This window comes from Ursus maritimus, unplaced genomic scaffold, assembly GCF_017311325.1.
Source record: "Ursus maritimus isolate PB19 unplaced genomic scaffold, ASM1731132v1 scaffold_2, whole genome shotgun sequence".
Classification (NCBI taxonomy): Eukaryota; Metazoa; Chordata; class Mammalia; order Carnivora; family Ursidae; genus Ursus; species Ursus maritimus.
The window spans coordinates 30,337,253-30,365,231 of record NW_024424452.1 but is presented as its reverse complement, the minus strand read 5'-3'; the positions used below and the strand labels follow the sequence as shown (position 1 = coordinate 30,365,231).

General features: G+C 50.0%; 1 protein-coding gene across 6 annotated transcripts in view; it reads left to right on the top strand.

The window, feature by feature from the left end:
* Positions 1 to 27,979, top strand: part of CLEC16A (C-type lectin domain containing 16A) — a 201,126-nt gene that overhangs the window by 8,204 nt on the left and 164,943 nt on the right. For all 6 annotated transcript variants that reach the window (XR_005836075.1, XM_040635324.1, XM_040635323.1 and 3 more), the window contains exons 2-9: positions 3,626 to 3,754; positions 7,362 to 7,495; positions 12,756 to 12,904; positions 15,833 to 15,938; positions 17,681 to 17,804; positions 20,593 to 20,767; positions 22,246 to 22,299; positions 25,163 to 25,276. Coding sequence is in view for 5 of the 6 variants with exons in the window: in XM_040635324.1 (XP_040491258.1) it covers positions 3,626 to 3,754; positions 7,362 to 7,495; positions 12,756 to 12,904; positions 15,833 to 15,938; positions 17,681 to 17,804; positions 20,593 to 20,767; positions 22,246 to 22,299; positions 25,163 to 25,276 (985 nt within the window). In the remaining variant the exon portion in view is untranslated. The remainder of the gene's footprint in view (positions 1 to 3,625; positions 3,755 to 7,361; positions 7,496 to 12,755; positions 12,905 to 15,832; positions 15,939 to 17,680; positions 17,805 to 20,592; positions 20,768 to 22,245; positions 22,300 to 25,162; positions 25,277 to 27,979) is intronic.

Below are 27,979 nucleotides of genomic sequence, written 5' to 3'. Positions count from 1 at the left end.
GGGAGAAAAGTTGGAGGACTTCCACGATCACACAGCAGGATTTATCATAAAGTTGCAGTAATCAGCGTGGTATCAACACAAAGGTAAATGAGTAGATCAGTGGAACTAGAGCGTTCAGAAAGTTCCCACATGTGCAGTCATCTGATAAATGACAGAGGTGACAGAGCGCATTGGAGAACTCAAGACCTTTTCAGTAAATGATGCTGAGTCAACTTGATTTCCACATGGAAAAAATGAATTTTGGCCAGTATCTTACACCATACACAGAAAAATCAGTTCCAGATGTATGCTAAGTCAGAATTTCAAAGTAAAACAGAAACGTCGCAGTAGCAGGTGCTTGCTACCCTACTGTCTGTCTCTTGCTCCCCTGACCAGGGCTGGAGAACTGCCCATCCTCTGGCTCATCACACAACCCCTGGCCCCCAGCTTCTGGGATCTGCAAGGAGTAAATCTTGTGACTCTACTTCTTTGCATGGGTGTACTGAAACTACACCTCCAATCAAAACGACCCAGTGGGTTTCACTTCCTCAGGGTGGGAGCGCCCATGCTAAGGAGCTCCCTACTGCCCCCGTGTGGGTGGCTGGTGCCTCTTCATTCAACTGCACTTTCTTAATTAAGCACACCAGCTCTGCTTCCCAACACAGAAGGCTTCACCAGGAGATGCCAGGAGTTAGAAGTCAGGGCTGGTGCTAAAGATTTTAAACCCTCCCATCCCTCCTGGGGCTCTTCAGAGCCATAAAAGCCACTGCCTCTCCCACGGGGCCAGGAGTGTGTTAGTGGGATGCTGTGGATGCCATCATCTCCGCAGAAGGAAACGCTGGAGTGGGGAGGATCTGCCTTTCCCCTGGGCTGCCAGCGATGCCTGTCCCAGCGATGCCTAGGGGGCATACCGTGGGTCACTGATGGCCATGGGGTGAGTGATGCAGCGATGTGGACAGCTTAGTGGGAGCTGGTTCAGAATGCAAACTTGGGGCCCTGCGCTCAGGAGGCAGCTTTGGTGGGTGCGGTGGGTGCGTCTGGGGTGGGGAGCTAGAATCTGCAACTGAAAGGGGATTCGGACACAGAGGGCCCTCGAAGCACAATTGGAAAAACTCCTCTGAGCTTCTTGGGGAAAATGCACGGGAGGGGAGGTGGAGGCAGAGATTCACGAGTGGGTCCTCCTGCAGTTCATCCGGGGTGCTTCAGTGCTGTGGAGCCCCCTTCGCAGAGGGAGACGCTGGCCTCCACGCCCACGTGCAGCCCTGCTGGTAGATTTGGGCACAGGTGGTGGAGATTTCTGTATTTGGAGAGCTGTTCTATTACTGTGTGTTAAAAGTTGCATGCAATCTTTGATTAAATGATTAAGTGACTCACTATACGGTCTTTAAAATATAACAAACAGCAGCAATATTAAGTAAAACCCACCCCCCTGAAGCAGATTAGGCCTTACTGTTTCATCTGCAAGGTTCTACCTCTTTATACCCTACCCGTTTTTAGAGATTCTCGATGGTAGGATCCTGTCTATTCCCCTGCCTTGCTCTCACCAGCCCCACCTCCAAACTGAAGGTAGCCATAAAAGAAGTCAGAAGGTGACTCTTTTTGAGTCAGTCCCGCTTGGTCGCCCCCTTTTCTTCCCAAACCATGACAGTTGAAGTCAGTCTGTGGCCCTTGGAGATGCTATCTTTTTATTTTATTTTAAATTTTTCAAGTTTTTATTTAAATTCCAGGTAGTTAGCAGTGTAATTAGTTTCAGGTGTAGAATGTAATGATCGCATTCACCACAAGTGCACTCCTTAATCCCCATCACCTGTTTCACCCATCCCCCCCCTCCTCCCTTCTGGTAACCAGCAGTATGTTCTCTATAGTTAAGAGTGTTTCTTGGTTTGCCTCGCTTTTCCCCATGTTTGTTTTGTTTCTTAAATTCCACATGGAAGTTGTGTGCTATTTGTTTTTCTGTCTTAAGTTCTTAGTGTTATGCTTTCTAGCTACATCCACATCAGATACAAAAATACTAACTCGAAGGGAGAGGGGGCGCCTGCGTGGCGCAGTTGGTAGAGCGTGAGATTCTCGAGCTCAGGGTGGTGAGTTCAAGCTCCACCATGGGTGTAGAGATTACTTAAAAACAAAATTAAAAAAAAAAAAAAATGGAAGGGACAGCCCTGAGGAAGGGGAGGGAGCGCCGTTGGGAGCCAGGAAGCAGGGATGTCAGCATCTTCAAGTCCTGTTGGAAGGGATACATGCACCCCGATGTTTATAGCAGCATTATCAACAGCAGCCAAATTATGGAAAAGAGCCCAGATACCCATCGCTAGATGAACGGATAAAGAAGATGTACACATACACGATGGAATATGATGCAGCCATAGAAAAGAGTGAAGTCTTGCCATTTGCAATAACCCTCTTAAAGCTGTGCAGGTGGCACTCCCAGGGCATCTGGCTGGGCACTAGTCCCCATACCGCCTAGGACTGGCCTCAGTGATTCTTCCGGTTGCCCTGACCCCTGGTAGAGGCCTGAGGTTAGGACTTGGTCTACCTGCCTCTACCCCAGCGGCAGGCACAGGGCTGGAGCAGCAGAGGCCTTCCAGGAATATTTGGGTGGGTGAAGCACAGTGCCATAGCCTCCCAGACCCACCCAACAGTGGAGACCCAGCAAATGAGGTCAGTGCCTTGAACTGCAAGCTACCCACTTCGTTTGAGCTGTGAGTTCTCATAGGCATTCCAAAGGTGGTTTTTTTTTAATTTTCTTAGAGAGTGCGCGAGCGAGCCCCCACGCAGAGGGAGAGAGAGTCTTGAAGCAGACACCATGCTGAGCATAGAGCCAGGCACAGGGCTTGATCCCAGAATCCTGAGATCATGACCTGAGCTGAAACTAAGAGTCAGACGCTTAACCGACTATGCCACCTACGTGCCCATGTTTTTTTTTTTTTTTGTTAAAGATTTGAGAGCGAGAGAGAGCGAGCGCGAGTGCAAGTGGGGAAGGAGCAGCAGGAGAGTGTCAGACTCTGCATGGAGCTCGGCACAGGGCTCGATCCCACACCCCTGAGATCATGACCTGAGCTGAAATCAAGAGTTGGACGCTTAACCGACTGAACTACCTAGGCACCCCTCTCTCCCCCAAGGATCGTCTTGATTGTACGCGATTTTTGTCCCAGCTACTAGCTTTATGACCTCCCCTCGCTAACCTGGTATTCATCTCTCCGAAGCTTTGCATCAGCCTGGCTGAGGGTTTTATGCAAGACGCTTGGCCTGGGCCACGTGTCTCCACTTGCTCCACCAGCATCAGGATCACCTGGGGGCGTGAAAAGGCCCGTGAGTCTTGCTGGTTCTGAGTCTCCAGATGGGCTCCAGTAGCTCCACTTTATCTGGCTCTCCAGATGATTCTCTTGCACACCAGAGTTTGAGGATGGCCATCTTCAAGAGCTTGATGATTCTCTTACATCTCTTTGGGTTGGCGTGTTTCTGGTTAACACTTCACAGCATTGTCTGCCATTTTTCTTGAGTGGCGAGTTGCTTCTTCTCTGAATGGGAGTTGGGCTAACCACATCCGAAAAAGCACAGCCAAATTATCCCTAGAATGTCAGTAGTGGTCATTGAGCCTGGCATATATTTCAGTTGGTAATCCTTAATTTTCTTTCCTTTCTGTCAGGTATCTGTACCACGTCTTGACCAAAAACACCACAGTCACAGAACAGAACCGGAACCTGCTCGTGGAGACCATCCGTTCCATCACTGAGATCCTGATCTGGGGAGATCAAAATGACAGCTCTGTATTTGAGTAAGGGTTTCCAGTGTTTTTTGTTTTTTGACTCTCCTTCCTTTGAATATTTTTCTCCTTCCTTTGAAATGTATGCCATGAGTCATTCCTGATGACGTCAGGATTTGACACCCATTTGGGTCTTGAGCAGATCTGTATCTGTATCTCTATATAAAGTGTCCTTGAAACACTGGAGAAACGTAAGCTGGCAGTGGGAACGTCAGGGAAATGAGTGTCTCTCGAAAAATCTGAAAATGTGATGGATAATTTTCCAAATAGTGTCCGACAGTCTCCCCCAGCGGAAGGTGAAAATGTCCTGGGAAGTTAGCTTCTGTGTGAACTGAAAGGACCTTGCCCTGGAGAGACCTGAAGAGCTCATATTTATTGTGTTTACTGCTGGGCAGGCCCAGTGCTGAGCTCTCGGTGAGATAATCTAAGTCTCCCAACTGCTCCCGGGTGGAGGCCCTCCTGTCATGAGCATCGCCATGTATGCTCAGGGTCGCACAGCTGGTAGCAGCGAAGGGGCTTCTCCTCATTCGTGTACTTCCTCGATGAGCAGTTGTAAGCCAGCCTCAGTTTCCTCATTTTTTTAAAAAGGGGGGCAGGGGCAGAGAGAGAATCTTAAGCAGGCTCTATGCCCAGTGCAGAGCCCCAACGCAGGGCTTGGTCTCACAACCCTGAGATCATGACCTGAGCTGAAATCAAAAGTTGGATGCTCAACCGACTGAGCCATCCAGGTGCCCCTCCACATCTTTAGAGAGAAAGTTCCTGCCCAGTGCCTGGTACAGAGTAGGCACTCAAGAATCATTAGCACACGGTAATTCATAAAGATGTCCGTATTATTGGACAGTTAAAAAGCAAAAAGGCTAGAAGCTGTGGACAGCTTCCCCAGTAGACCTGTCTCTGTCTGAGTGCAGAGGGATCTGGGTTATGACAACCACCAAATACAGATTTTATTCTTATATAAAATAATCTCAACTGTAAGTATTGAGGCCACTTAAAAAACCCATTTAAAACAAATAAAGGTGTTCCGTTTCCAGCCTGGCGTCTTACTAGATATTCTGATTTTCCAGACAGCTCTCTGTTTTCATCAGTAGGGTTATCCAAGATAAAGCTATTCGTGGAAAATGCAAACCTGTGACGCTGGCCTTTTCCCCAAAGAAAAACGTGAATAAAGAGGGAGGTGTTGTCTGCAAACGGGGCTGGCTTCTTTTGAGGATCATGGGTAATAGGTTGGTTGGTGTCTGTTTTGGAAATGTGAATGACCTCTGGATTAAAGGTTAGAAACTGTGTCCCCTTTGACTAGAGTGGACTTTCTGAGCCCATCTTTTGTCTCAGAAAAACCGCTGAGCCCTGAGAGGCCCAGTGCTTCCTAAATGGCTCCCCAATAGGGTCCCCAGGAGAACTTGTTTTTAATCCATTCATTTTAGAATAATTTTAGATTTATAGAAAAGTCACAAAGATGGTACAGAAAGTTCCCAAACACCCCTCACCCTGTCTCCCCCGCTGTCAATGTCTTATCTGACTGGGGTGCGTTTGGGGAAACAGAAGCTAACCCTGGTATGTTAGCATTAAGTACACTCCCGACTTGAACTGGAGTTCGCCAGTTTTTCCGGAAGCCCCGCTTGCTGCTCTAGCGGCACGGTCCAGGCTCACACAGTCCATTTAGTGGCCACGTCTACCCGGCCTCCTCCGAGCTGCGACAGATTTTCAGTCTTGTTTTCCTGACCTTGATGGTTTGGAGGAGCACCGGCCAAGGGTCCTGTAGAAGGGCCCTTACCCCCGTCTGGGGGGTGATGCCTTTCTCATGATTAGCCGGGGTTTATGGGGAAGAACACCACACAGGTGCGTGGCGCTTCTCATCCCACAGTGTCAGCAGTCAGGATCTCCACCTGCTCTCTGGTGAGGTTAATCTGGTGGCTTGGTTAAGGTGGTGTCGGCCAGGTTTTTCTACTGTAAACCTATTCTTTTCGCCTAGTCACTCAATTTAGCCCACCTGGGGGCATGAGAACTTAGCTCCGCCTTCTGGAAGGGGGGTTAGTATCTACATATATTATTTGAAATTTTTCTGCATGGAAGACTTGTCTCTTCTCCCGGTTTACTTATATCAATATGGGCTGTGGATGTTTATTTTATACTTTGGTTAAAGTACACTGTGGATCTAGTACGGTGTTATTAAGTGTTGTGTCATTAATATTAAATTAAAATGCAATACTGTGTTATTGGATTAAAGCAGACTTTGGATCCAATACTGTATTATTTATTGTGTTGCTCCAGTTCCAGCTTTGGGTACTGGGGGCTCTTTCAGGTTTGGGCCCGTGTCCATTCGACACACCCTATCCTGGTTTTTTTGAGCACTTCCTTACTTTTCTGTACTCTAAGATGCTGGGGGCTCATCTTGTATTTTCCCTGCCCCACATCTAGAATTAGCCATTTTTCCAAGGAAGGCCTGCCTCTCCTAGGGAGTTTTAAAAATCCAGGCTCCTGGATTTCACGCTAGACATGCAGAATCTGTCCCTGAGCCTGATCTAGGTACAAACATTCTAACAGGTTCCCAAGTTGGTCATGGTGCTGCAGTGAGCTTCTTGGGGGATGCTTGGGAGTCACTAATTTCTTCAACCCGAAGCAAAGGAAGACAAAAGAGGTCAAATGAGAGAGATATTCTGGGGATCAACCTGCAGGGCATTTGTAGGCAGACAGGCTCCCAGAATCAGAATTGGAAAAGGTTTGAATTCATGTTTTTTTGGTTTGCTGATTCGTTTACCTTTTCATGAATTCAAACAGAAGTTACATAGCACTGAACAAGAGCCAGTGATCCTGCCACTGTGGAACTGACAGCTGAGGGGAGAGAGACCCCCAGAATCAAGTGACAGACACTCGTGACTGCAGGGACCTGTTCTGAGTCACCCACACGAGTGGTTACCTGGTTTTAGCTTGCATACAGAGAACACATAACTAGAAAACACCATTTTCTGCCTTTCAAGAAAGGCATCAGGGGGTTCTATCTCCATTGCAAGACTAAAAGAGCCAGTGTGTACCCCCAAAAGTCTGTGTCTCCATGCTGCATGTACACAGATGTCCTGTCTAGAAAAAGAAAGGCAGAAGCTGACCTGGGGGCTGGGTAGCTGCCTCTTTTCTATGAGCCCCTTCAATCCCTTCCAGTTCTTTCCCCCAAGATTTGGAAACTTTTGCTAGCGTTATCTTGCCCCTTTGTAGGAAATTCCAGGTGGTGCTGTTTAACATGCCAAGATAGGAAAGCAAAGGAAAGAGGCCTAGTAAAGAAAACTAAGGGTAGAGAGTATTGGATGGGAAGAGCTGGCTGGCGGGTTTCTCAGCATAGGTAGATCACTGTGTAATCATTTAGTGTGTAAAGATCTTCCCCGTTCTGCTTCCCAGGATCAGCACTGTGCTCACATTCTGGGGAGAGAGCGCGAGCGGCCGCCCTTTGCCGTGAAGGACGGCGTCGGCGGGGAAGCCGGGGCCTTGCAGGCGGGGTCATCGGGCTGCTCTGCAGATGCCTTTGGGAGTCGGGGCGGTCTACGCCTGAGTGCGGCGCACGTGGCCCGCGGATGATTGGTATTTCCACGTGTAGAAGCCAACCGCTGATGCTTTCCCTTTCTCTCCCCAGCTTCTTCCTGGAGAAGAACATGTTCGTTTTCTTCTTGAACATCCTGCGGCAGAAGTCAGGCCGCTACGTGTGCGTTCAGCTGCTGCAGACCTTGAACATCCTCTTTGAGAATATCAGTCACGAGACCTCGCTTTGTAAGGACAGTCCCTGACCCTTGCCTCCTCGCTGCTGCGCTTTGGCGCGTGTCGCTCGGCGTGGTTTTCGTGTTGCGTTTTGCATGTCTGTGCTTACTGTGTATGTCTTCATGTGCTTGGGCTGCTCTAAGAAAATGCCCCAGACTGGGGGCTGAGATAGAAGCTTTCTGTCTCACAGTTCTGGATGTGCGAAGTCCAAGACCAAGGTGCCTTCAGGGGTAGTTTCTGGTGAGACCTTCCCTTCTTCCTGGTTTGTAGATGACTATCTTCTTGTTTCTGGTGTGGCCTTTCTTTGTGTGTGTGTGTGTGTGTGCGCACGTGGAGAGAGAGTTCTGGGGTCTTTTCCTCTTAGAAGGACACCAGTCTTCTTTGATCAGAGCCCCACCCTAGGACCTTGTTTAACCTTAATTACCTCCTTGCAGCCACTGTCTGTAAGTACAGTCACAGTGGGGGTTAGGGCTTCCCTGTGTGAATGGTGGTAGCATGCAGTTTGGTCCCTAACACCATGTTTATCCCTGCCTGGTACCATGCCGTGAAGGGCTGAGAGGGTTCCCTTCTGCTCAGTGATTCTGGGCTGTTCACATTTTTTTTTTTATAACTGGTTGAGGTCGCTGAATCATCAGCCAGTGGAAGAAGCACTAGAAGCAGCTGGGTGAAGAAGAATGGCCCAGAAGCATGCAAGGGCGTGCGCTTTGGCAGCTGACCTGCCTGCCTCAGCCCCACTGCCTGACGAGCCCGGGTGCGGCTCGGAGCTGCTTCTCTGCCCTCACTAAGCCCCAGCTCTTCATCTGAAACAACCGCCCTGCGAGGCAGGTGCTGTCTGTCCCTCACTTAGTGCCCAGGGAGTTCCAGTCAATGGCCCATGGTGACAGCTCTAGCAAGGCCCGGATCCAGAAGCGGCTTCAGCGCAGCCAAGTTAGTTCAGGGTCCACAGCTAGGGGTGATTGTGCCCCTGGAGGCCATTTGTCAGTGCCTGTGGACATTCTCGGTTGTGGTAATGGGTGGGGGTGTGGGGGTGCTGTTGGCATCTGATGGGTAGAGCCCAGGGGTGCTGCTAAGCATTGAACAACGCACAGGAGAGCCCCCCACAGTAAAGGATTATCTAGCCCAAAATGTCAGCAGTGCCCAGGGCAAGAAACCAGGTTTAGCTCCTCTTCCTTTGTGCTTGACCTCTCGCTTTATTACTCTAAGACGACTACTGCAGGCCCCAGGCCCTGCCCCCCAGGAGCCGGGAAGAGAAGACAAGTCACTGAATGCCTGTATCAAAGGCAGGCTCTAGGTCCCCAAGACGGGTTTAGAAAAAAGTTTCTGGTGGGTGAAAGGAGGTAGAGATGGCGGCATTCCCGCTCAGGAGGAAGCGGGAGAGGCGGGGAAGGGCTGTGCACGGTGGCTCTGGGAAGCGGCCACTAGGTGGTGCTGCCATCCCAGGAGTCTCTGCTTGCACTTCCCCACGAATGTGAGTTGACTCACTCTCCCTGAGTGGTTTCCCGTGTTAACAGCTTTTGTTACCCTGGATATGAATTGTGTGCGGTTTCTGAAAACTCCGAGCGGGGAAGACCCAGCTCAGGGGTGTAGGCCCTGGACTCTGACCCACCAGGTCCCAGGCCCGGCTCTGCCACAGTGGCCTTGGGTGTGCTCCGGGGGTGGACTCTCCGCTCCCAGCTGCGGTTTCTGCTTCTGTGAAGGGGAGATGATGCTCATATCTGGGGAATAGAGTGGTCTGAGGATTAAGTGTGACAGTGGATGTGCAGAACGGAGCCTGGGGTCTGGCAGATGGAGGCGGCCACTTGAGCTGCTTTTATCGTTAAATCCAGCATTCCCCCAAATGTCTGTTCTCGGGTAATGCTGCCTCAGCCCAGCTAGCCACGGTAGTTGGGGTGGTAGAAAATACTGGAGTTTCTGGGTCACGTGGCTTTTCTCAGATTAGGACTGGAAAGGGTGCTGCGCTGTAAGAAAAGCAGGCAGACGCCACTGTCTTTAGAGCGAACCCACCGGAGCGCTTTTGTAAGCCCTGCAGAAGCAGTAGACATCACTGCTTTTACAGCACTTCGATTGGTGGGGGTGAGGGGGACACGTGACTTTGGCTTTTATTTTCATTTTCCAATCGTAGGAAGAAAAGTCTTCGTTCTAAAACAACAACAACCCAATCAACCGGCACGAGAGTATAGAAAGCAAAAGTTCCGCAGAGCCTCTCCTTCACAGTTCAGCGGACACATACCATTTTGCCATTTGTTTTCTGTTTTTCCAACTTCCTGCTGTATCTTAGATCTTCATGCAGCCCGTTCACATGCCCCCCACCTAATTTGGCTCCGGAGCTGTATCTCGCTGAGCCCTGAGTTTTTCAACCTGCCTATAGCCATCGAGGTGGTTTCCGGGTTTTCACTATTACCAGCAGCCATTTCACATATGCACCTGTTGCCTGTCCGGTTCGGTGACCTAAGTCACAGAGGGCCCGAGAGACTGAGATTACTTAGCGACTCCTGGGTTGAGAAAAGGATACCACAGAAAGTTGGCCACCCAGTGAGGGGGTAGTAGAAAAATCCCAGCCGTATAATAGAGGCACCTCAGCTGGCCCCACGGTGGCCCCCACCACCCACAGAGTCATCCTGTGGAGGCCCTGGAAAAGTCCCCGCTGGGGAATGATGGGAGCATGTGGCTTTTCCAGCTCAAGAGTGCAGCTAAAAGGCTCATGGTTGTCTGTCTGAAGCTGCCAGCATCGGCGTCTGTGCCTCTGGTGGCCCGGAAGCCGCCAACCAGTCACAGTGGGGCTCCCTGTGACATCTCTGTAGTCCATTCTCCTGCCAGCTCATTCATCCCCAGCCACAGCCAGGACAGAATGAGGAAGAAGGGCTCTAGGCCTCAGCATCACCTGGGTTGCTTGTTACCAGTGAAGATTCTAGGCGGGTAGGTTGTGGCCTGTGCAAAGAATAGAACACTACATAGCAAAATGGAGGAAAGGAGTGAATTACTGCCACTGCGTGCGGCAGCGCGGACGCCTCCCGGATGTGGTGACTGGTGCCAGAGGCCAGACTCGAGAAGCGTGCATGTTGTGTGGTCCCTGGATATGAAGCTCTAGAACAGGCAACACAAGTCTGTGTGATCCGAGTCAAACCAGGGCTTCTTGTTGGGAGAGGGGATTGACTGGGCAGGTGTCAAGGAGCCTTCTGTGGAGATAGAAATATGTTCTCTTTGATCTGGATGGTCCTTACATGGTGTATATAATATCATTTTTAAACACTTAAGTCAATTAAGCTTCTTAAGACCCCCACCCCAGACCCACTGCCTCCTCTCTTGGAGCCCCAAGATTTCCCTCAGAAATTGTTAGAATCAGGAGGTACTGAAAAACCGTGCTACGACTACAGACTTCAGGGCCTGTCTGTAAAGCCAAGAATACCCAGTATGCTTTTCTGAAGGCAGTGGCTTTCCTGGAGAGCTGGCTTCTGAGCAGGACCCAGCAGCGGGCCCTGCCATGGCCCTTCTCGCCGCCCTGTGCTCCTGGATGGCTCTTTGGGGTGCGTTTGGTGATGTCAGCCTTTCTAGTTGTACTTTGACTGGTTTAGATTGGGTCCCTCTTTGGCACCAAATAACGGTCTCTTTTCTGTTCCCCCTAAGAGCAACTGTATTCAGTCCTGGTGGCTGGAGGCTCAGTGGTGGAGATTAGGGGTCTCCGCATAACAGCACTAAGAGAAATGGTGGCAGCTGCCATTGCTGTGTGCTTGCTTTGTGCCCCTCACTCTCCTTAGTGCTTCATCTGCTTTATCCTCACAGCAGACCCCTGAGGAAGGTACTGGTATTCCTGTTTTTAGACATGGAAACTGGAGAGTGGGGAGGGTAAGCGGCTCTCCCAGGGTCACCCAGCTAGGAGATGGCAGGGGCAGTGTGTATCTAAGTCCCCTTCGAATGCAAGGCCTCTGAAATACAGGCAGGGCTCCTTAACATGTGGAGCGTATCAGGTCCACCCCAGAGTCGGTGGGCGGAGCCGGGGCCCAAGATTCCTCGTGTCTGACCAGCTCCAGGTGATGCTGGGCTGCAGGTCTGAGGATCAGACTTTGAGCAGCCAGGCTCCAAACGACTGAGCTTTACTGCCTGACCGTGAATGCCTGCAGGTGTGGGTGTTGGTCCTGTTCTGCCTTTAACCACTGGTGTGTGTGTGGGGGGGGCGGTAGGATGGTGTAGAGCTCTCAGACTGGCAGCCTACAGGACACACAGTAGGGGTGGCAGCGCCCGCTTTGCAGGGTGGCTGGTGAGGATTCCAGGACTTGCCTGGAAAGGACCCCAGGCCAGGGTCGCGGACTGCAGGCCCATAGGCTGCAGCCCGCCAGTCCGTCGTGAAGAACCAGTTGGTCCCATGGCCGGCATGGCAGAGTCAGGGCATGCAGCATTCAGATGTTTTCCAGCTTCCCTTGCACAGTCTGAGGCTCCCCCGGTGCCGGGCCTGCACTTGTGCAGGGGCTGGGGGTGTGGAGGGGGGTGGCCATTCTGCAGTTATCCCTAGCGCGTCAGGCCCTCACCACCCATTCATTATTCATCCCCATTAGTGCATGACACTGACACAGGTTTTGACCTAGGACCTGACTTCCAGTTCTGTCTCTGGGACTAATGGTCTCTGTGACCTCTGGAAAGTCAATCAACCTCTCTGAATTTTTTTTTATTTCTCTGCAAAATGGGGAGAACGAACCTGCTGGGCCGGATCGGATCGTTGTGGTGATGATGTAAAGCGCTCAGCCTGGTGCTGGGCACGTAGTGGGGGTTAGGCATAAAGCAGCTTTTAGGAAATCACGCTGCCATATGGGAGGAGAAAAACCATGTAGCCCTTTGCAGCCTTTGGGGATGGCAATGTGACTCTTGATGGCAACATGGAACAGCTTTTAATAAAATCCAGTGCTTCCCCCCGCCCCATCTGTGGGTGGTTTGTGAAAATGCCCACACACCAGCACATCTGCCCCACCCCAGCTCTATGTTGAACTTCGCCAGCAAGGAAAAAAGTGTTCAGATGTTTTTTCTATTTGGTGTAGGAAGAAAGGGTAGCCCAGGCCTTTCTCTCTCATGGCTCTTGAACTTTCTTGAGGCTGTGCATAGTGGGTGCCTGATTTCTGTGCTGGCTAAGGTGAAGCTGCTCCCTGTTGGCCTGTTACGCCCCAGCGACCCAGAAGCTTGATGGGTTCGAGCACATTCAGAGTCCTCTGTTACCTGACTTTGCTTGGCTTGCCTCCAGCACGAATTAACCTATTTTGCTTTGTGTTTTTTTTCCTCCCTCTAGATTATTTGCTCTCTAATAACTATGTAAATTCTATCATTGTCCATAAGTTTGACTTTTCCGATGAGGAGATTATGGCATATTATATATCGTTCCTGAAAACACTTTCGTTAAAACTCAACAACCACACCGTCCACTTCTTTTACAATGAGGTAAGTGCATGCCAGAGGGGTACGTTGGGGCGGGAAGCTAGCCGGTCAGAGCAGGACCTTCGGGCCAGGTGGCCTCGTGTCTGTTGACAAAGCGCTTGTGTGCTCACCGTTACTTGATCTTAGTGACACTGTTAGATTTTGACCTGCTTTAAAAACATTTTTTTTTTTAATTTGAAAGTTACCTCTGTTTTTAATGTAAACATTAGTTTGTACTACCCAAGAGCATTGCATTCTCAGCAGGAAGAAGTGCCTGAAAGTTAACTCAGGGTTGTGTTGCTCTGTGGGAAAAACACATGACCTGCTGCGTGACCTCAGAGAAGTCTCCGTCCTCTGAGCCTCAGTCTTCTCCTCTGAGAAAGGGGAATGATGATCCACACCTTGCAGGATTTTCCAGGGGTTGGATTAAATGAGATGATGTCTTCAAAGCCCCTATTATGTACCTGGCTCCTTAAAATCACAGCCATTGCTGTCCTTTACCAGCTAATGTTCCTGGTATTCCTTGGGAGAATTACTAGCAATTTCAGCAAATAAATTGCTGCTGTTTTCCCAGTGAACAGGTACTTGCTAAGGTCAGTTTATCTCACGTACTAGAAGGTACCGATGCCGGCTGTCTTCGGGCTGGTTCATCCTGTGGCTCAGCCGCTTTATTGAGGATGTAGGCTGTTGTATCTGCCTGCTCTGCTGACCGTACAGTTGGCAACTGTCCTCAGGCTCGACCCCTCATGGTCTCATGATGGCTGCAGCAGCTCCAAACATCACATATTCATGTACCACTGCCAAAAAGTCTGAAGAGATTGCTTCCCTTCTTGTGTTCCTTTCTGACCTCCAAAAACACTTGTTTCCCAGAAGCCCCCCAGCAGACTTCCTGCTGTGTCTTCCTGGTCAGCATCGTGCCACACTCCCTCGCAGGGTGTTGGGAATTTGGGAGCAGCCTCGCAGGGCAGCTCTGCTTGGTCTCTCATGAGGCTAGATGTGAAGCCTGGATGGGTTGGGGGATCTGCTTCCAAGAAGGACCCCTCCTGTGGCTGCTGGTGGGAGGCCTCAGTTCCGTAGGCTTCTCCAGCGGCTGCTTGAGTGCCTTCATGGCGTGGCAGCTGGCTTTCCCCCCGCACAGACCATCTAAGAGACCAAGCCGAGCTTTTGTGACCCAGCCTCAGAGGCCACACACTATCTTTCCTGCCATATTATTTAGGTCACACAGGTGGGCCCTGACTCCATGTGGGAGAGGCCTGAGTACAGGCCGTGATGGTCACTGGGCCGTCCTGGAGGTGGGCTGCTGCACAGCCACGTGCTGTCTGCATGGCAGCTGTCTTCTGATCGGCAGTCATGTATGCTGTACAGCCTCTCTCTAGAGGCAGACCATCCTCTCAAACATAGTCCCTGAGTGTGAGCAAAATCTATTTAGCTGTCCCCACATGATGCGGCCAGAACGGCCTGAACCTTGGTTTTCCTTGTCTAGATTAGGAGTGGGGAAGGACTGGTCTCCGAGGGAAGAAATATTAGTTGTCAGCCACAACCACATAATGTATGGCAGTTTGAAAAATTAACATTGCGTGGTCCGGTTTCTGGCAGATGGTAGGCGCTCATTAAACCTGTCCAGAGACATGTAGGTGGTCTTTGCTTTGTGCCAGAGGCTCCCCAGGTGGATGAAATTCAGTCCAAAGAGAGGTACCTCCACTCAGGTACAGCTGGGCCTGTGTTCCCCAGGATGGGAGGGCAAGACCCTGAGATTCTGGGGCCAGAGCCTTGCTTCTGGAAGAACATCCTGCTGGTCACCAGAGGAGCTAAGAGCCTTATTTTTGAGGTGGGCTCAGTTTCCTCATATGTGGGTCAGTGCTACAGCTACCACTTGCTTAGGGTACACATCTAGTGCTCTGCGTGGCATCGTCCTCCTTAGACAGTTGTCACCTTGCTGTAGGTTGGTTGTTGCCTCTTCCCTACGCCCTCACTGCCCACCGGTGCCCTTGGTGCAAGGTTGCAGAGCCATGTGGGAAAACTGGCCAGGAGAGGGCAGCAGAGCTCGTCCCGTGCGGCTCTAGGCCCAGATCCGGTCCTGCTTTTCTTAAGGCCCCAGCAGTGCAGTTCTATATTTCTGAACTGTTTTGATCCCTTCTGATGATATCTTTTTAATGCCAGCAGATTCCCCAAACCCTCCTCCTCCATGATTACGTGTCTACTTTTAGTGTTTCTTTCTTTCTTTCTTTTTTTTTTTTTTAAAGATTTTACTTATTTATTTAACAGAGATGAGACAGCCAGCGAGAGAGGGAACACAAGCAGGGGGAGTGGGAGAGGAAGAAGCAGGCTCATAGCCGAGGAGCCTGATGTAGGGCTCGAACCCAGAACGCTGGGATCACGCCCTGAGCCGAAGGCAGACGCTTAACCGCTGTGCCACCCGGGCACCCCTACTTTTAGTGTTTCTAAATGGAGAAATGTGTCATAGCCAGAAGAGATTCCGAATGTCGTAAAACTTCACACTTGCCTTTCAGTAGTTGAAGTGGCCTCTAATTGTAACAACCAGTCTTGGTGCTGAGTGCTTGTTAGGTAGGAGGTCCGGTGGGAGGCCCCACCCCCTGAAATCATCTCAGTGACTCCTAGCAGCCGTGAAGTGGGAATTGTTATCCCCATTTTATTGACGAAGGCACAGAGGCTTGAAATTTTACAGCACACAGCTGCAAAGCGGCAGAAGAGATCACAGGCCCAGGTCTGGCATTGTCGGGACCCTTTCTGTATTTGTTCTGGGACGGTCTCGCCTTGCCATTCCTTTGCACATCCTCTCTCTGGGAATGAATCACTAGCTTGAGGTTCGTGGGGGATAATGGTTTTTTCGTCTTTTACAGAAGTCTGATAGGATTCAGGAAGCTGGGTGAGGGGAGGCCTGCCCTATGGGTTTGTAACTTGTCGTTGGTGCTTCTTTTTTTTCTTTTTTAGCACACTAATGACTTTGCCCTGTACACAGAAGCCATCAAGTTTTTCAATCACCCTGAAAGCATGGTTAGAATTGCTGTAAGAACCATCACTTTGAACGTCTACAAAGGTAAGGTTCCTTAGGTGCTCATGCCTCGTCTGATTTCTAACTTGACAGCTGGGGCTTGCTCTCATGAGTCTGTATACACACTTCTCCGGTGGGGACAGGGAGCTCGTGTATGACAGCTGGGGTTGCATGTCCCATGAAAGGCTTGTGATCATGGAACATTTAACTGGCCCCTTCCGTGAAGTTTTGTTCCATTGCCTTCGAGTGCGCTCAGTCCTGCATGTTGAAGTCTCCGTACAGAGACACATGGTAGTAGTAATGTCCTAAGAAAGGCATATGTGGGACTCCGAGCAGCCATGTGATACTTAGATAAAGCGAAGTTATCTTTTAAATGTCGTCTTTATACTTTTGTGTTTCAGGCTGTAAAGTGTACTTAAGTACAGTCTGGGGTTGTGGAATCTTTAAATAATGCATAGAAGCATTTCATGTCACTAACGGCAGGGGGCAGCATTGTATTCTCAACCTACTGCAAAGCCCAACAAATTGTCCTTTTGTCCAGATGTACTTAATGCCCAAAACATCGCCCCGGGAGAAAGCCCTTGCATGGGTTCCTGCCCACCTTGGCACAAAGGGTGCCTGGACACAAGTTTCCCGGCCTGAAACTGGCCTCCGACGGCACGCCTTCTCTGCCTGACACTGGGGTTATTCCCCCTGGAGTCACCACACTGGAGCTGGGACTCCATATTCTCAAGGACTAAAGGGCTTTGACCTTCACGGGTTATGAGTCATGATGTTATTACTTAAGTTGACCCCTAATTGGGGTTGGGGGGAGCTCCTCAGGGACTCGCTCCAGCTTAGTTCTGGGATTGTGTTAAATTGAAGAGCCTGGGCAGGTGGGCCCCTGCCCAGGGTCGCAAACTGAGGGCCGGAGAGCTGGATCCAGCCCTCAGACGTGTTTAGATTGGCTTAGGTATTCCTTGAAAAGATACGTAGTTGCCAGTATTTAAACACGGCGAGTTCTTGGGTCATTTTTTGGATTTCTGACTTGAAAGTAGAGACTTGGCTGCTCTGGGCCCACAGTCTTGTAGGGCAGTGGTGAGCTGGTGCTGACAAGCAGCGCCTCTCCCTGGGGTCGAGGCCTGGGCTCCCTAGTTCACAGGCTGGCTCTCCCGGCCTCACTCACTGAGTCACCAGCCCACCCAGCAGGCTTCTGAGTTTGTGCCCTGGTCGGAGCCCCAGTTCTGCAGCCCCTGCTCTCTCCTCTCTCTTGTTCTCTTCCAGCCTATATCCTTAGATGCCTCCTGCCCTAGCCCTCTGTCCCTCTGAGCAACTGTCTCACCATCCCAGTTCCTAACCCTGTTAACTGTTGTCTGTTTTTTGCCTTTCCTTCAATGACGATTCCCGTGTTCCTTATTCCAGTGTCATGTAAGTTATTAACTTCTGGTTTTCTGCTTTCTTAACTTATCCTTACATGTAAATACAGGAAACTTGCCTGAGAATGGCGTGGTTTCCATTACAGTCAAGCTAAATGCATTGCTGAGAAGTAGGCTTTCTGATTGCAGTATTAATGTTTAGCCCAATTAATTCATTTTGTTAATTATAAAAATAGCATAAGAACTGCCTTGATGTGTCTGGTTTCATGAATAAGATAACCATTTTTCAAGTATTCCCAGGAAAGACAGAAAAGGTTCAGATTATAGCAGAGAGCTTTTGCATTGTGGCTTTTTTTTTTTTTAAATCTCCCCCAGTTATTTTTGGTAGCTTGACTTTTTTTTCTTCTTCTTTTTTTTTGTGAATTTTCTCAGTGGATAACCAGGCCATGCTGCACTATATCAGAGATAAAACTGCTGTTCCTTACTTCTCCAATTTGGTCTGGTTCATTGGGAGCCACGTGATCGAACTTGATAACTGTGTGCAGACCGATGAGGAGTAAGTGACCGCCGGTGGGGCTGGGGGGGGCTTCCCAGGCAGAGAGTGTAGTTAGGGGAGAATTCCATTTTCATCGAGGACAAATAAAACACTAGTGCAAAACTCCCCCACCTGTGTGTTGGCAGAATGTGGACTTCTGTTCTCTGAAAGGTTCCACCCGCCTTTCTACTTTTTATAACTGTGGAAAGTTAGAAACAACTCTCATACCTCCTAGAGCGGAAGAGGTTACTGAATTCAGCACACCTGTAAATGGGGTGGCAGGCAGCCGGTAAAAAGAGTAAGATGCTCTGCCACCTGGTGAGCGGATAAACAAAACGCGGTGTTTGCATACGCTGTGATAGTTCTCAACAGTAAAACAAAGGGCTGACACGTGGCACGCCTGACGCTGGGCACGCCCTGCTTGGACCGGGAGAGCGCGATGATCGGTGAAGGAAGGAAGCCCGATGCTAAGGACCACACTCTGTGTGACCCCATTTATATGAAATGCCCAGAACAGGTCAGTCTGGAGAGACTGAGAGTAGACTAGTGGTTCCCCAGGGCTGAAGGAGGAGGTGTGTTGACGGGAAATGGGAATACAGGGCTGTTAGGGGAGGAGAGTTAAAAATGTTCTAAAGCGGATCGGGAGGACAGTTGGACAAGACTGCGAATGTACTAACAACCATTAAATTGTGCACTTTAAATGGGAGAATTTTATGGTATGGGAATTATATCTCGGTGAATCTGTTAAAAAAACCAAACAGCACAACAGATTAAGGTGGTGATTTGGGCCCTAGAACGATGACTGCAAGTTCAAGAGCAAGGTTGCTCCAAGTCAGCAGTATCGCTCTTTGGAACTAGGGAATTCTGGGTTCTGGGGGGCTGTCCTGCCGTTCCTTACTTCTCCAGTTTGCTCTGTTTATCAGCTGTAGGATCTTTGGCAGCATCCCTGGTCTCTACCCACTAGATACCAGCGGTGCCCCTTTCCCGGTTGTTTCAACCCCAAACGTCCTCAGACATGGCCAGATGTCTCCCTTGAGGTAAAATCGCCCTCCGGGGAGAACCACTGCTCCAGAGTGACGGCTCAGCAGAGCCCTGGTGATAAGGGGATCCAGGAAGGAGGTCTCATGGGGGATGGGGCTAAAGCCATCGAATGTGAGCCCCAGTACTGGGAAAGAAGCGGGGGTAGGTGGGTGGCAGATCCAACAGGGCATTTGGGAAAAGCAGGACCTTATGGAGATGAGTGGTCATGGATGTGACACATAATGTAGCACTTGATTCCAGAAAAGACAAAAAGTTATTCCAGGAAGGAAGTGGACTCCTCATCCTCTTTGTGGCCCTGCAGTGAACGGTCGTGATGATGTCAACTCCAGTTGTTGATGACTATTGGGGGGGGGGGGGGGGGGGGGCCACGATATCTACAATGGTTCAAATTCAAAATAGACGATCTTGCAGATTTTCTAGAGGTGTGGGGGGAACTATCCACAGAAACAGCTCAAAAGTGAAAACCTGCCTTCTCTGGAGAGCAGGCAGGGTGGGGGAGGCTGGGCCAGAGCTGCTGTATTTTATCATCAGCTTATCAATACCCTTTAACTTTTAAACCCATCTGCATATATTTTTTTTAAACTAAAGGTTTAAAAAGGGAAGTGTGTTAACTATCTTTACGGAGGAAAAATTCCCACAGTATCTTGTTAAATGGGGGAAAAGGTTGCAAAACATGGTCTCAGGTGGGTGATGGGCTCCTAGGTACTCATCCTACTGTTAGCCTTTACGACATGTATTTGCTATGTATGTTCGTTAAATAGTTGATTAAAGTATAAGAGGAAAGAATTTTTAAAAATTATATGAAAGAAACAAAATTGATCCTATGTTTGCTTTTTTTTTTTAAAGCACGTATGGTTAGATGGATAGATACATAATACTTGCATTTAGACGTGATTATAGGGGGACATAGAAATGGGAATAAGAAAACAGACTGTAGGGTCACAAGTCCCAAAATGTTATCTCTTAGTGGTTGGACTAGGAGACCTTGATGTCTTTTTGCTTTTTCTTCTTCAATTTCCCATCTTCTGAAATGACCATCTATTACTTGAGTAATAATGATAAGACAAACAAAATGTCTTACCCCAGCTACATTGCTCTTTGCAAGTGGTACTACTTTGGGGGTAGTGAAACTGTGCCTACTAGCTGTTTTGGGGGGTTCTGTCCTTGGCAGGTGGGGGACTGACGACCCATAGGGCCCAAGCAGCATGCTTGTTGCTTTCCTGGAAGGAGACAGACACCTCCCTGGGGCCTGGGGTCGAGGGTCACATCTTTGTGCTGTGCCCTCCACATGGTCAGGGCCAGGGGGTTGGATGTGGTTGCTGAGGCCTGCTTTTCTCTTTGGAACTCCTCTTGAGCATTTTAATTAGCAAGGATTTATTGCCCCATTAATACTCCTTATCTCAGGAGGCGGGGGATCTTGCCACGCTGACGAGCTGCTGCTCTTGTGGAATGGCTTGCTAAGGGAGCTGGTTTTTGCTTTATTTACCCATTTTTGTTTTGGGCTGTAGTGGTGGCGGTGGGTGAGTTATAGTGAGGCCCCCAGAGTGTGGGGGGACCCCAGCAGTCCCCCACAATCGATTGCAGTGTACCTGCCCATTTTCCCTTTGTGTGTGCCGCCAGTAGGGCCAGTGTAAGTGTCCCTTGAGCCTGCTTGTTGTGTGAATATTTGTTGTATGAATGAAACACTCCCAGTGACCTAAGTCTCAGGCCGAGGCCCGAAGGCTCTGTGCTTCAGCTTCCAGGCTAAGGCCGTCCTTTTCCTTGGCAGGCACCGGAATCGGGGGAAGCTGAGTGACCTGGTGGCCGAGCACCTGGACCACCTGCACTATCTCAATGACATACTGATCATCAACTGTGAGTTCCTCAACGACGTGCTCACAGACCATCTGCTCAACAGGCTCTTCCTGCCCCTCTATGTGTACTCCCTGGAGAACCGGGACAAGGTGGGGCTGGGGCCTGGCCCCGCCGTGCCTGTGGGCTGAGGGCTGTCTTCAGGGGGAGGAAGGGGGAGGAACGGTTCCCTTGAATAGGACCAAACTTTGCAAGGGACCAAGGCTTCGAGCCTGAGAGAGATGCTTTCAAAGCACACTGGTTTTCTTTCCTTTCCTTTTATTCCCTGGGGGAGGAGGGGTAGGTGGAGAGAGGGAAGTCTGGGAGGGAGTGTGTGTGTGTTGTGGGGGGTGGGGGGAGCTATAAAAGTGAATGAGAAAAGAACACTGACACCAGAAGGAAACAGGAAACCTAGGTTTTTGGTTTCTGTGCATCTTTCTCTGGAGGTATTCTCATCCCCAGTAACTTCTGATAGCCGCCAGAGCAGATTGATCTGCAGAAGATCCAGCCAGCCACAGAACTTGCACAGAATGGGTGGGAAGGGATGGAGTGCGCTTCGGGAAAAGATCCCAGAGCAGTGACTGTCCGCACTTAGGCTCAGAATCCCATGTGGGTATTGAAATGCACATTCCCGGGGGCCCGCTCTCCATCTCAGGGATTCTGGCTCAGTGGATCTGTAGTGGGCCAGCAGTGTGCATCTTTACCCTGTCTCCCCCCCCCTCCCCCACAACATCCCCCGGGGCGTTCTGAGCTGGCGGTTCTCAGATCCTACCAGGAGTAGTCTTTTCCAGAGTTCAGGGGCAGAGACTTCAGCAGGAGGCAGGCTGGAGCCAGTTTGTTACTATGCGGGGGCTCAGGCCTCTGCGGATGTGCCCCGGGGGGTTGTAGCTTTCTTTTTGGAGATGGAACATGGAGATTGTTTCTAAAAACCAGTAAATAGAAAAAAATTGCAGCCCTAACCAGATCTCTCAGAGGTAGCTCTGGGAGGCTGAGAGAAAGCATGGGACTTGGAGTTTTCAGACCTGGGTTCAAATTCTGCTTCTTCCCTTTCCTCACTCTGTGGCCTTGGCCAAGGCAGCTAACCTCTGTGAACCACAGCAGGGTCCTGAAGATCCTCACAGGGTTGATACAGGATGGAGCACGTTGAAGTTCAGTACAAACGAGGGGCTTTTCCGAGGCCAGAGTACCTCAACCCCTCCTTGCCCCATTTTGAAAGCTCTTCCTGAGAAGAGGCCTCTCCTGTGGGGCAGTGGGCTCTGTGCCCCAGCTAAGGGAAACTCACATTCCTGGTAATTTAAGGAGCTAGAGTTCTTCTCTTGGACCCAGCCTCTAATTCGTGACTAATGGTGAAGGATTTCTCAGGTGGAAAAACAGAGGCCTGGAGAATGGTATCGGATGGGATTAGATTGCGAATTTATTTTGCAGAGTGGACTTTACACTAGTACCAGGAAAGAACAGCCTTGGGGGCGTGAGGGAAGTGGGGGACAGGGCGTCTCACCTTCAGACAGGTGGCTTTTGGCTTCATGTATTTTGTGCTGCTCGCATGTGTGACCTGGACTTCTCTCTGTCTCTTTCCCCTAATCCTCACTAGGGAGGAGAACGCCCGAAGATCAGCCTGCCAGTTTCTCTCTATCTCCTGTCACAGGTATGGTTCATCATTTGTCTGTGTCCCCAGCCACATTTGGGGGTCCTTTGGAGGACTAGGCCACATCGCCCTGTCTTCTTTCTGCGTCCCCCCATCTTGAAGTAAAACAACAATAAAAGGGAGGGGGCTTTCTGTTTTCCAGACACTGAGCAGAGGGGCTGGTATCTTCTTCATGGTAGTGGGTAGACATTGAAAGAGAAATGAAAAGTAAACCAAACCTGGTACTTATGTGCTTGGTTTTTACCATGGGGACTGAGGTTTTTAAACAACCAAGGAGTGTTCTAAATACTCTGGAAATGTGGGCGGCATGGGTCTTATTCACGGCATTTTGAAATAAGCCCCAAACTGCAAGGTCCAGTGTGTGTATCCTGCGGCAGCCTTGGTTTAACAAACTTCCACTAATGAGGCTGTTTTTAAAGACTTTTGTCATGGTTGTAGTTCCCAGATTACCTTCTGGAAGGTATCTTGTAGCAGCCTCCATTCCCAGATTTGTGTCTTGAGCCAATTTGTCTGCCTCCCCCTCCTTAAACAAGTGTGTTTCCTTCTCGTAATTATGTAATATTTACAAGAAGGGAAAAACTCCATGGTGACCCAGTTACATAACTTTAAAAATATTTTTATTACAAGCAGTCCAGACTTTCAGGCCATCTCATTAGACTGTCAAGTAGTCAAACGTTTGACCAGAGCTCTGTTCCCACTTCTGCAATGGCGCAGGTATTTATTGGCTTTGCTGAGAGAATGTCCTTCTGCCTTGGTCCCTGGGCCATTTGGAGATTGAGCGGGGCTGAGAAGCGTCGCAGCCCTGGCCTCCCCCGTGGTGTCTAAGCCAGTCGGGGTCCACGCGCGGCCTGCTCCTTGCTCCCCCCCGGAGTCTTGTCCTGGGGGCTCTGTTTGCTCGGAGCTCCGCACCGGTGCCCACTCCTTCTGAATGCCCTTCTGTGCGATGGAGCTCGGTGCAAACCCCAGCCTCTCCTGGCACCCTTTTCCGCCGCCTCATTACAAATCTGCCCGAGCCTCCTGCTTGGGATTCTGGGAGTCTGGCAGGGCCCGAGCAGCCAGATGCTCAGCCACAGGAATCCCGTGGAAAGCACTCCCAAGACCCTGTAGCTGTTGGAGTGCTGCACGGACAGAGTCCCCTCTGAGGAGCGCGCGGTCAGGCCATACCCTTTCCCTGAGAACCCCTTTGCTCCTGTTTTCTTCGAGAAGGACTAGCAACTCAAGCACCAAGTCACCTGTCTCAGTATCTCACAAAAAAGTGTAACGTGCGATTCGGCGTTCTCAGCTGAAGCAACAGGGCTCATCCTCCCCTGCATTTTCAATGAGCTTTTTCATGTTGATTCCCAAAATGTGTGAAAACCTCGAATCAGGTAGAAATCTCATATCTTTGGTCCCTGCATCAAAGCGTCCTTACAAAATATTTGACAAGCACAGCTGCAGAACCAAGAAAATTCATGTTAACGATGCTAATTTAGTGTGACCGGGGATGCTGTCCTTGGAGAAGTCTCCCTCTTACTCCCGTTCCCCAGGCACCTGGTCCCATTCCCCAGATGTAGCAGTGTTTCAGGGTCTGACTCAACTAACTAACTTACTTTCTTTCTCTTTCTTTCTTTCTTTCTTTCTTTCTTTCTTTCTTTCTTTCTTTCTTTTTCTTTCTTTCTTTCTTAACAATGTTTATGTTTTTAATAAATTTTTTAAGTTAAATATTTCAAACAGGTGAAAACCAGGTTTTCTTTCTACTTTTGCTTCATTGCCCGAGTTCTGTCCCCAGAGCCCAGTATAGTTACAGGGTTTTCCTGTGCCCTTCCAGAGACATTGCCTGCAGGGGGGGGGTTCTCAACTGGGGGTGATTTTGCCCCCCCGGAGATGTTTGGCAGCATCTGGAGACAGTTCTGGTTAGGTAGAGGCCAGAGATGCCGCCATACATCCTACAATGCACACGACAGCTCCCCAGCAACAAAAAGTTATGGCCTCTATGGCCAGTGTTTAGAAATCCTGTTCCATGTGTATGTAAACAAATGCAGATGTGCACACACAGCCTTTTTCTGTATAAGCGGCAGGTACGTCCCAAGCTGTGCTACACCACTGGTGTTGTCTTTATATTTTACAACAAAGTAGCAGGTGTGTCTCAGCCAGCTTTGCTAGGCAGTTTTGACCACCCTGATTCCCAAAGCTGTTCTTCTGAGTGTTGGACAACAGGGTGGGGTAGCAGGGCCATCCCAGACAGCCCAGCGCCTTCTGCTTTTGCATGCTGGCACAACTAGGCCCGACTCTGGCTCGTGTGGCTTTCCTTCCCCACAGTGTCCACACCTACCAGCGCTGCCATGGAATCTTGGTGTGCTGAAACCCACCGCGGGGGTCAGAGCTCATTCCAGCGATGGGATCTCTGGGTAGCCGACCCTTTGCCAAGTCCTTGATTGGAACAAGACTCGCCGGCCCCTTCTTCCCGTATAACTGAAATATTGGGCCTGTGCCTTCCAGTCTTAGCATAATCAAATTTGACACTAAAATGCCTGTGGAGAGGAAGGAGTGTGCTGGTTTGGCTGCTGCGTTCCCACGTTGCTCCACTTCAGGCAGATTTGGCTTCACCCAGCCATGAGGGACAGTCTTGCTTTAATGAACTTCCTTCCGCTGGGGAGCAGCCAGCCAAATAGGCGAGAGTCTGAATGAAGGAGGGGCCGACCCTGGAAGGAGAGAGGCATAACTGGCTTCTCCTAAATGGGACCCATTCTTTGGATTTTGCTTCACGGGGAATGCTGCTTAACACGGGACCTAAGTAGCCCAGTCTAGTTGTTTCTGATCCAGGAAGGAAGCGGTGGAGAGATTGCAGGCTGTAATGCAAATCTGATGTCTTCTTTCTCACCAGGTCTTCCTAATTATACATCATGCACCCCTGGTGAACTCGTTAGCTGAAGTCATTCTGAACGGTGATCTGTCTGAGACGTACGCTAAGACCGAACAGGATGTTCAGAGAAGTTGTGTAAGTCATTAGCGTTGGGACTGTTCCTAGACCCTGATAAGAAGCCGCTGCTCATTTTGCTCATGTGTGTGTTTCTCTAAAACCAGAAACCAACATTCTGCCTGTACGGCAACGATGATGTGTAAGCTGGTCTGGGATTCAAGGAACCTAATCAGAATCTTGAAATGTGTACCCAGGAAAACTTGGGTTGGGTACTGAGTGGATCTGATTGATCGTGTGTCATTGAACAGGAAACCGTACTCCTCTGGGCCCCAGGTTATGTATCTGTGAGATACTGTTACTGGGACGGAATGAGAGAATACCTTGTCTAAGGCACAAATACCTACAGAGACTGGACAGAGAACATCTATGAATGATGTGAGCCCCCATGAGAGATCAGTAGGGAAGGGTGGGGACTGTGGCAAGTTGGAGAGCGTATGCATCGTCTGTCAGCAGCTGCTGTTCCACCCCCGCCTGCAGTTCTGCAGGAATATGGATGCAGTAGTGCCTGGTTTCCTCATGTTTCCAGAGAAGCTGGAAATCTGCCTTTGGATGCAAACACTCCCAAGTTTTAAATGATCACCCAGCTGTGGCCTAAACAGAGCATGTCTGTGGTTTGTGCATGTTTGCGCATTTTGTGCTCTGCTAAAGGAAGGCTCCCGAGACCCGTGTTAGGATTTCTTCCAAGGTTTTCCCAGCTTGGCCCTTGTGTCTCTGGCCTGTCTTCCCTCCTACCATCCTGCTTCTGTGTCCTGAGCTTCAGGCTTCCTTGGTACCAGTGCAGCTTCCTTTTTCCCCAGCATGCCCTGTGTTTCTGCCTCTGTCCCTGTGCCTTTACAGTACCTGCACCCTGGAAGGCCCTTGCTCCTAGTTCCTCTCCTTGAAGCAGCTTTCAGCAGCTCTGGCAGGCATCTCGTCTCCTCGTATCTGTTGCAGCTTGGGCTTGGCATTTGTGTCTGAGATGAGCACAGTGTTTCACACAAAGGCTGTTTCGTGAGCGCTCTGTGTCTGCAATAGGCACAAAGGTAAAAGGGCTAGGTTTGCCCTTGGGCAGTCGGCTCTGTTGCCATACCTGAGCTAGCAGGTGGGTGGAGAATGCTCCTATAACATGAAAGGCCAGGACCGCCCGGAGTGCAGCGACGGGAGTCCCTGCCCTGCTGGTTTTTCTGGTGTACGGCGGCTTGCCCGGGCCATTTTGCTGTTTAAGGGAGTCATAGAGCTTCTGAAAAGGTTCCCAGAAACTTTCTGTCCTTGTTGGTGGTGGCATTAGTTCAGCTGAGTTGAAAGGGGCCCTTTCATGGCCCCTGTCTGGCCTATCCCTTCTTTGATTCATTCAACAAGTGTTTATTAAGCCCTTTCTTTGGATCAGGCACCATGTTAGCTCTGCGAATATACAAAATCCTAAAGAGGATTTGTCTTGTTGGAGCTTTATAGTCGGGTAGGAGAGACAGATGTTGATCAAATAGACAAATAAATATACTATCGTAAGTCTTACAAGTGCTCTAAAGGAAAGGAGTAGCTCTTGGCAAGAGGGTGTAACCTAGAGGCGACAGGGGTGACGAGTGTTGAACCGGGAAGGACTCCCCTCGGGGCCCGTGCCAGGGCACCACAGATGAGAAAACGTGGGGCTGACTTGGTGTTTATGGAGCTGGAGGTATTTTTCTGCAACTCTCTTGAACTCCGTCTTGCTGACCAAATGCGAGCGGTGGCGTGCTGACTGCGTAGAACCCACGGGGCCTCCCGGTCAGGGCTGCCGAGGGCCTGCCAGCCAGTGGCTCCCCTTGGACATGTTGTTTCACCCCATTTAGAAAACAGGGAGAGCAGGTCCTACTCCAGAGGGCGTTGGTGAGGACGGGAGGGAAATACATCGAAAGTGTCCATCAAGACCCGAGGGGTCCAGTACAGCCCTCAGAGCTGTTTGGTTTGGTCTTTGCAGTATTTGAAAGAAAATTTTATGAATGACCAACTTTAACATTTAGGAAGTTTCACAGGAAAATCCAGATCTTGGGATTGCGTTGAAGAGTTAGCAGGTCTGGTCCTCATTATACACGTGTTTCCGCAGCAAGCTTCTCCGAGGTGGCCCCCGCCATCAGACGAGGCATGTGTTTGCCATCGGACGTGCCCAGTCCCCACGCAGCCTGCTGTAGACCCGTACGGCATTTACATTAATAGCAAGCTGGGATGTACTGAGTCCCTCCGGACTTTCTTTGGTCGCTGCTTGGGCTTTGTCCCAGAATGTCTTCCCGTAAGACATTCAGTGCCACAGTTTGACTTGGTGTTCCAAGAGATGAATGCAGAGATCTTTGGGGTGCTGGGGTTTGCAGGTTTTTTCATTGCGACTGATAGGCATGCAGCTGTGAGAAATAATCATACCCTTGCCCTTGTCATCCCCCAGTGGTCACATCTTGCAAAACTCTAGTACAGTATCACAGTGGGATACTAGCCTCAACGCTTGGGGTTTGCAATGTGAGCAAAAGCAAATTGCACAAGGTTCCTGGCAACCGCTCAGCTTGGGATATCCACTTTGGTCGAACCCTCTAATGGGAGGGAGCATTAGGAGATCTGTTCTTTCTGTTCTTTCTCCCTCCGGCCTCCTTTTGGGATGAAGTTCCTGCCTCCGTTATGATAGACACACAACTGCTCGTTGTGGTGGGCGCCTGACCTGAAAATGAGATTGTTTTGAGCATGGAAGGAATTGCCGGCCCAAGTGAAAGTGTCGGCTTT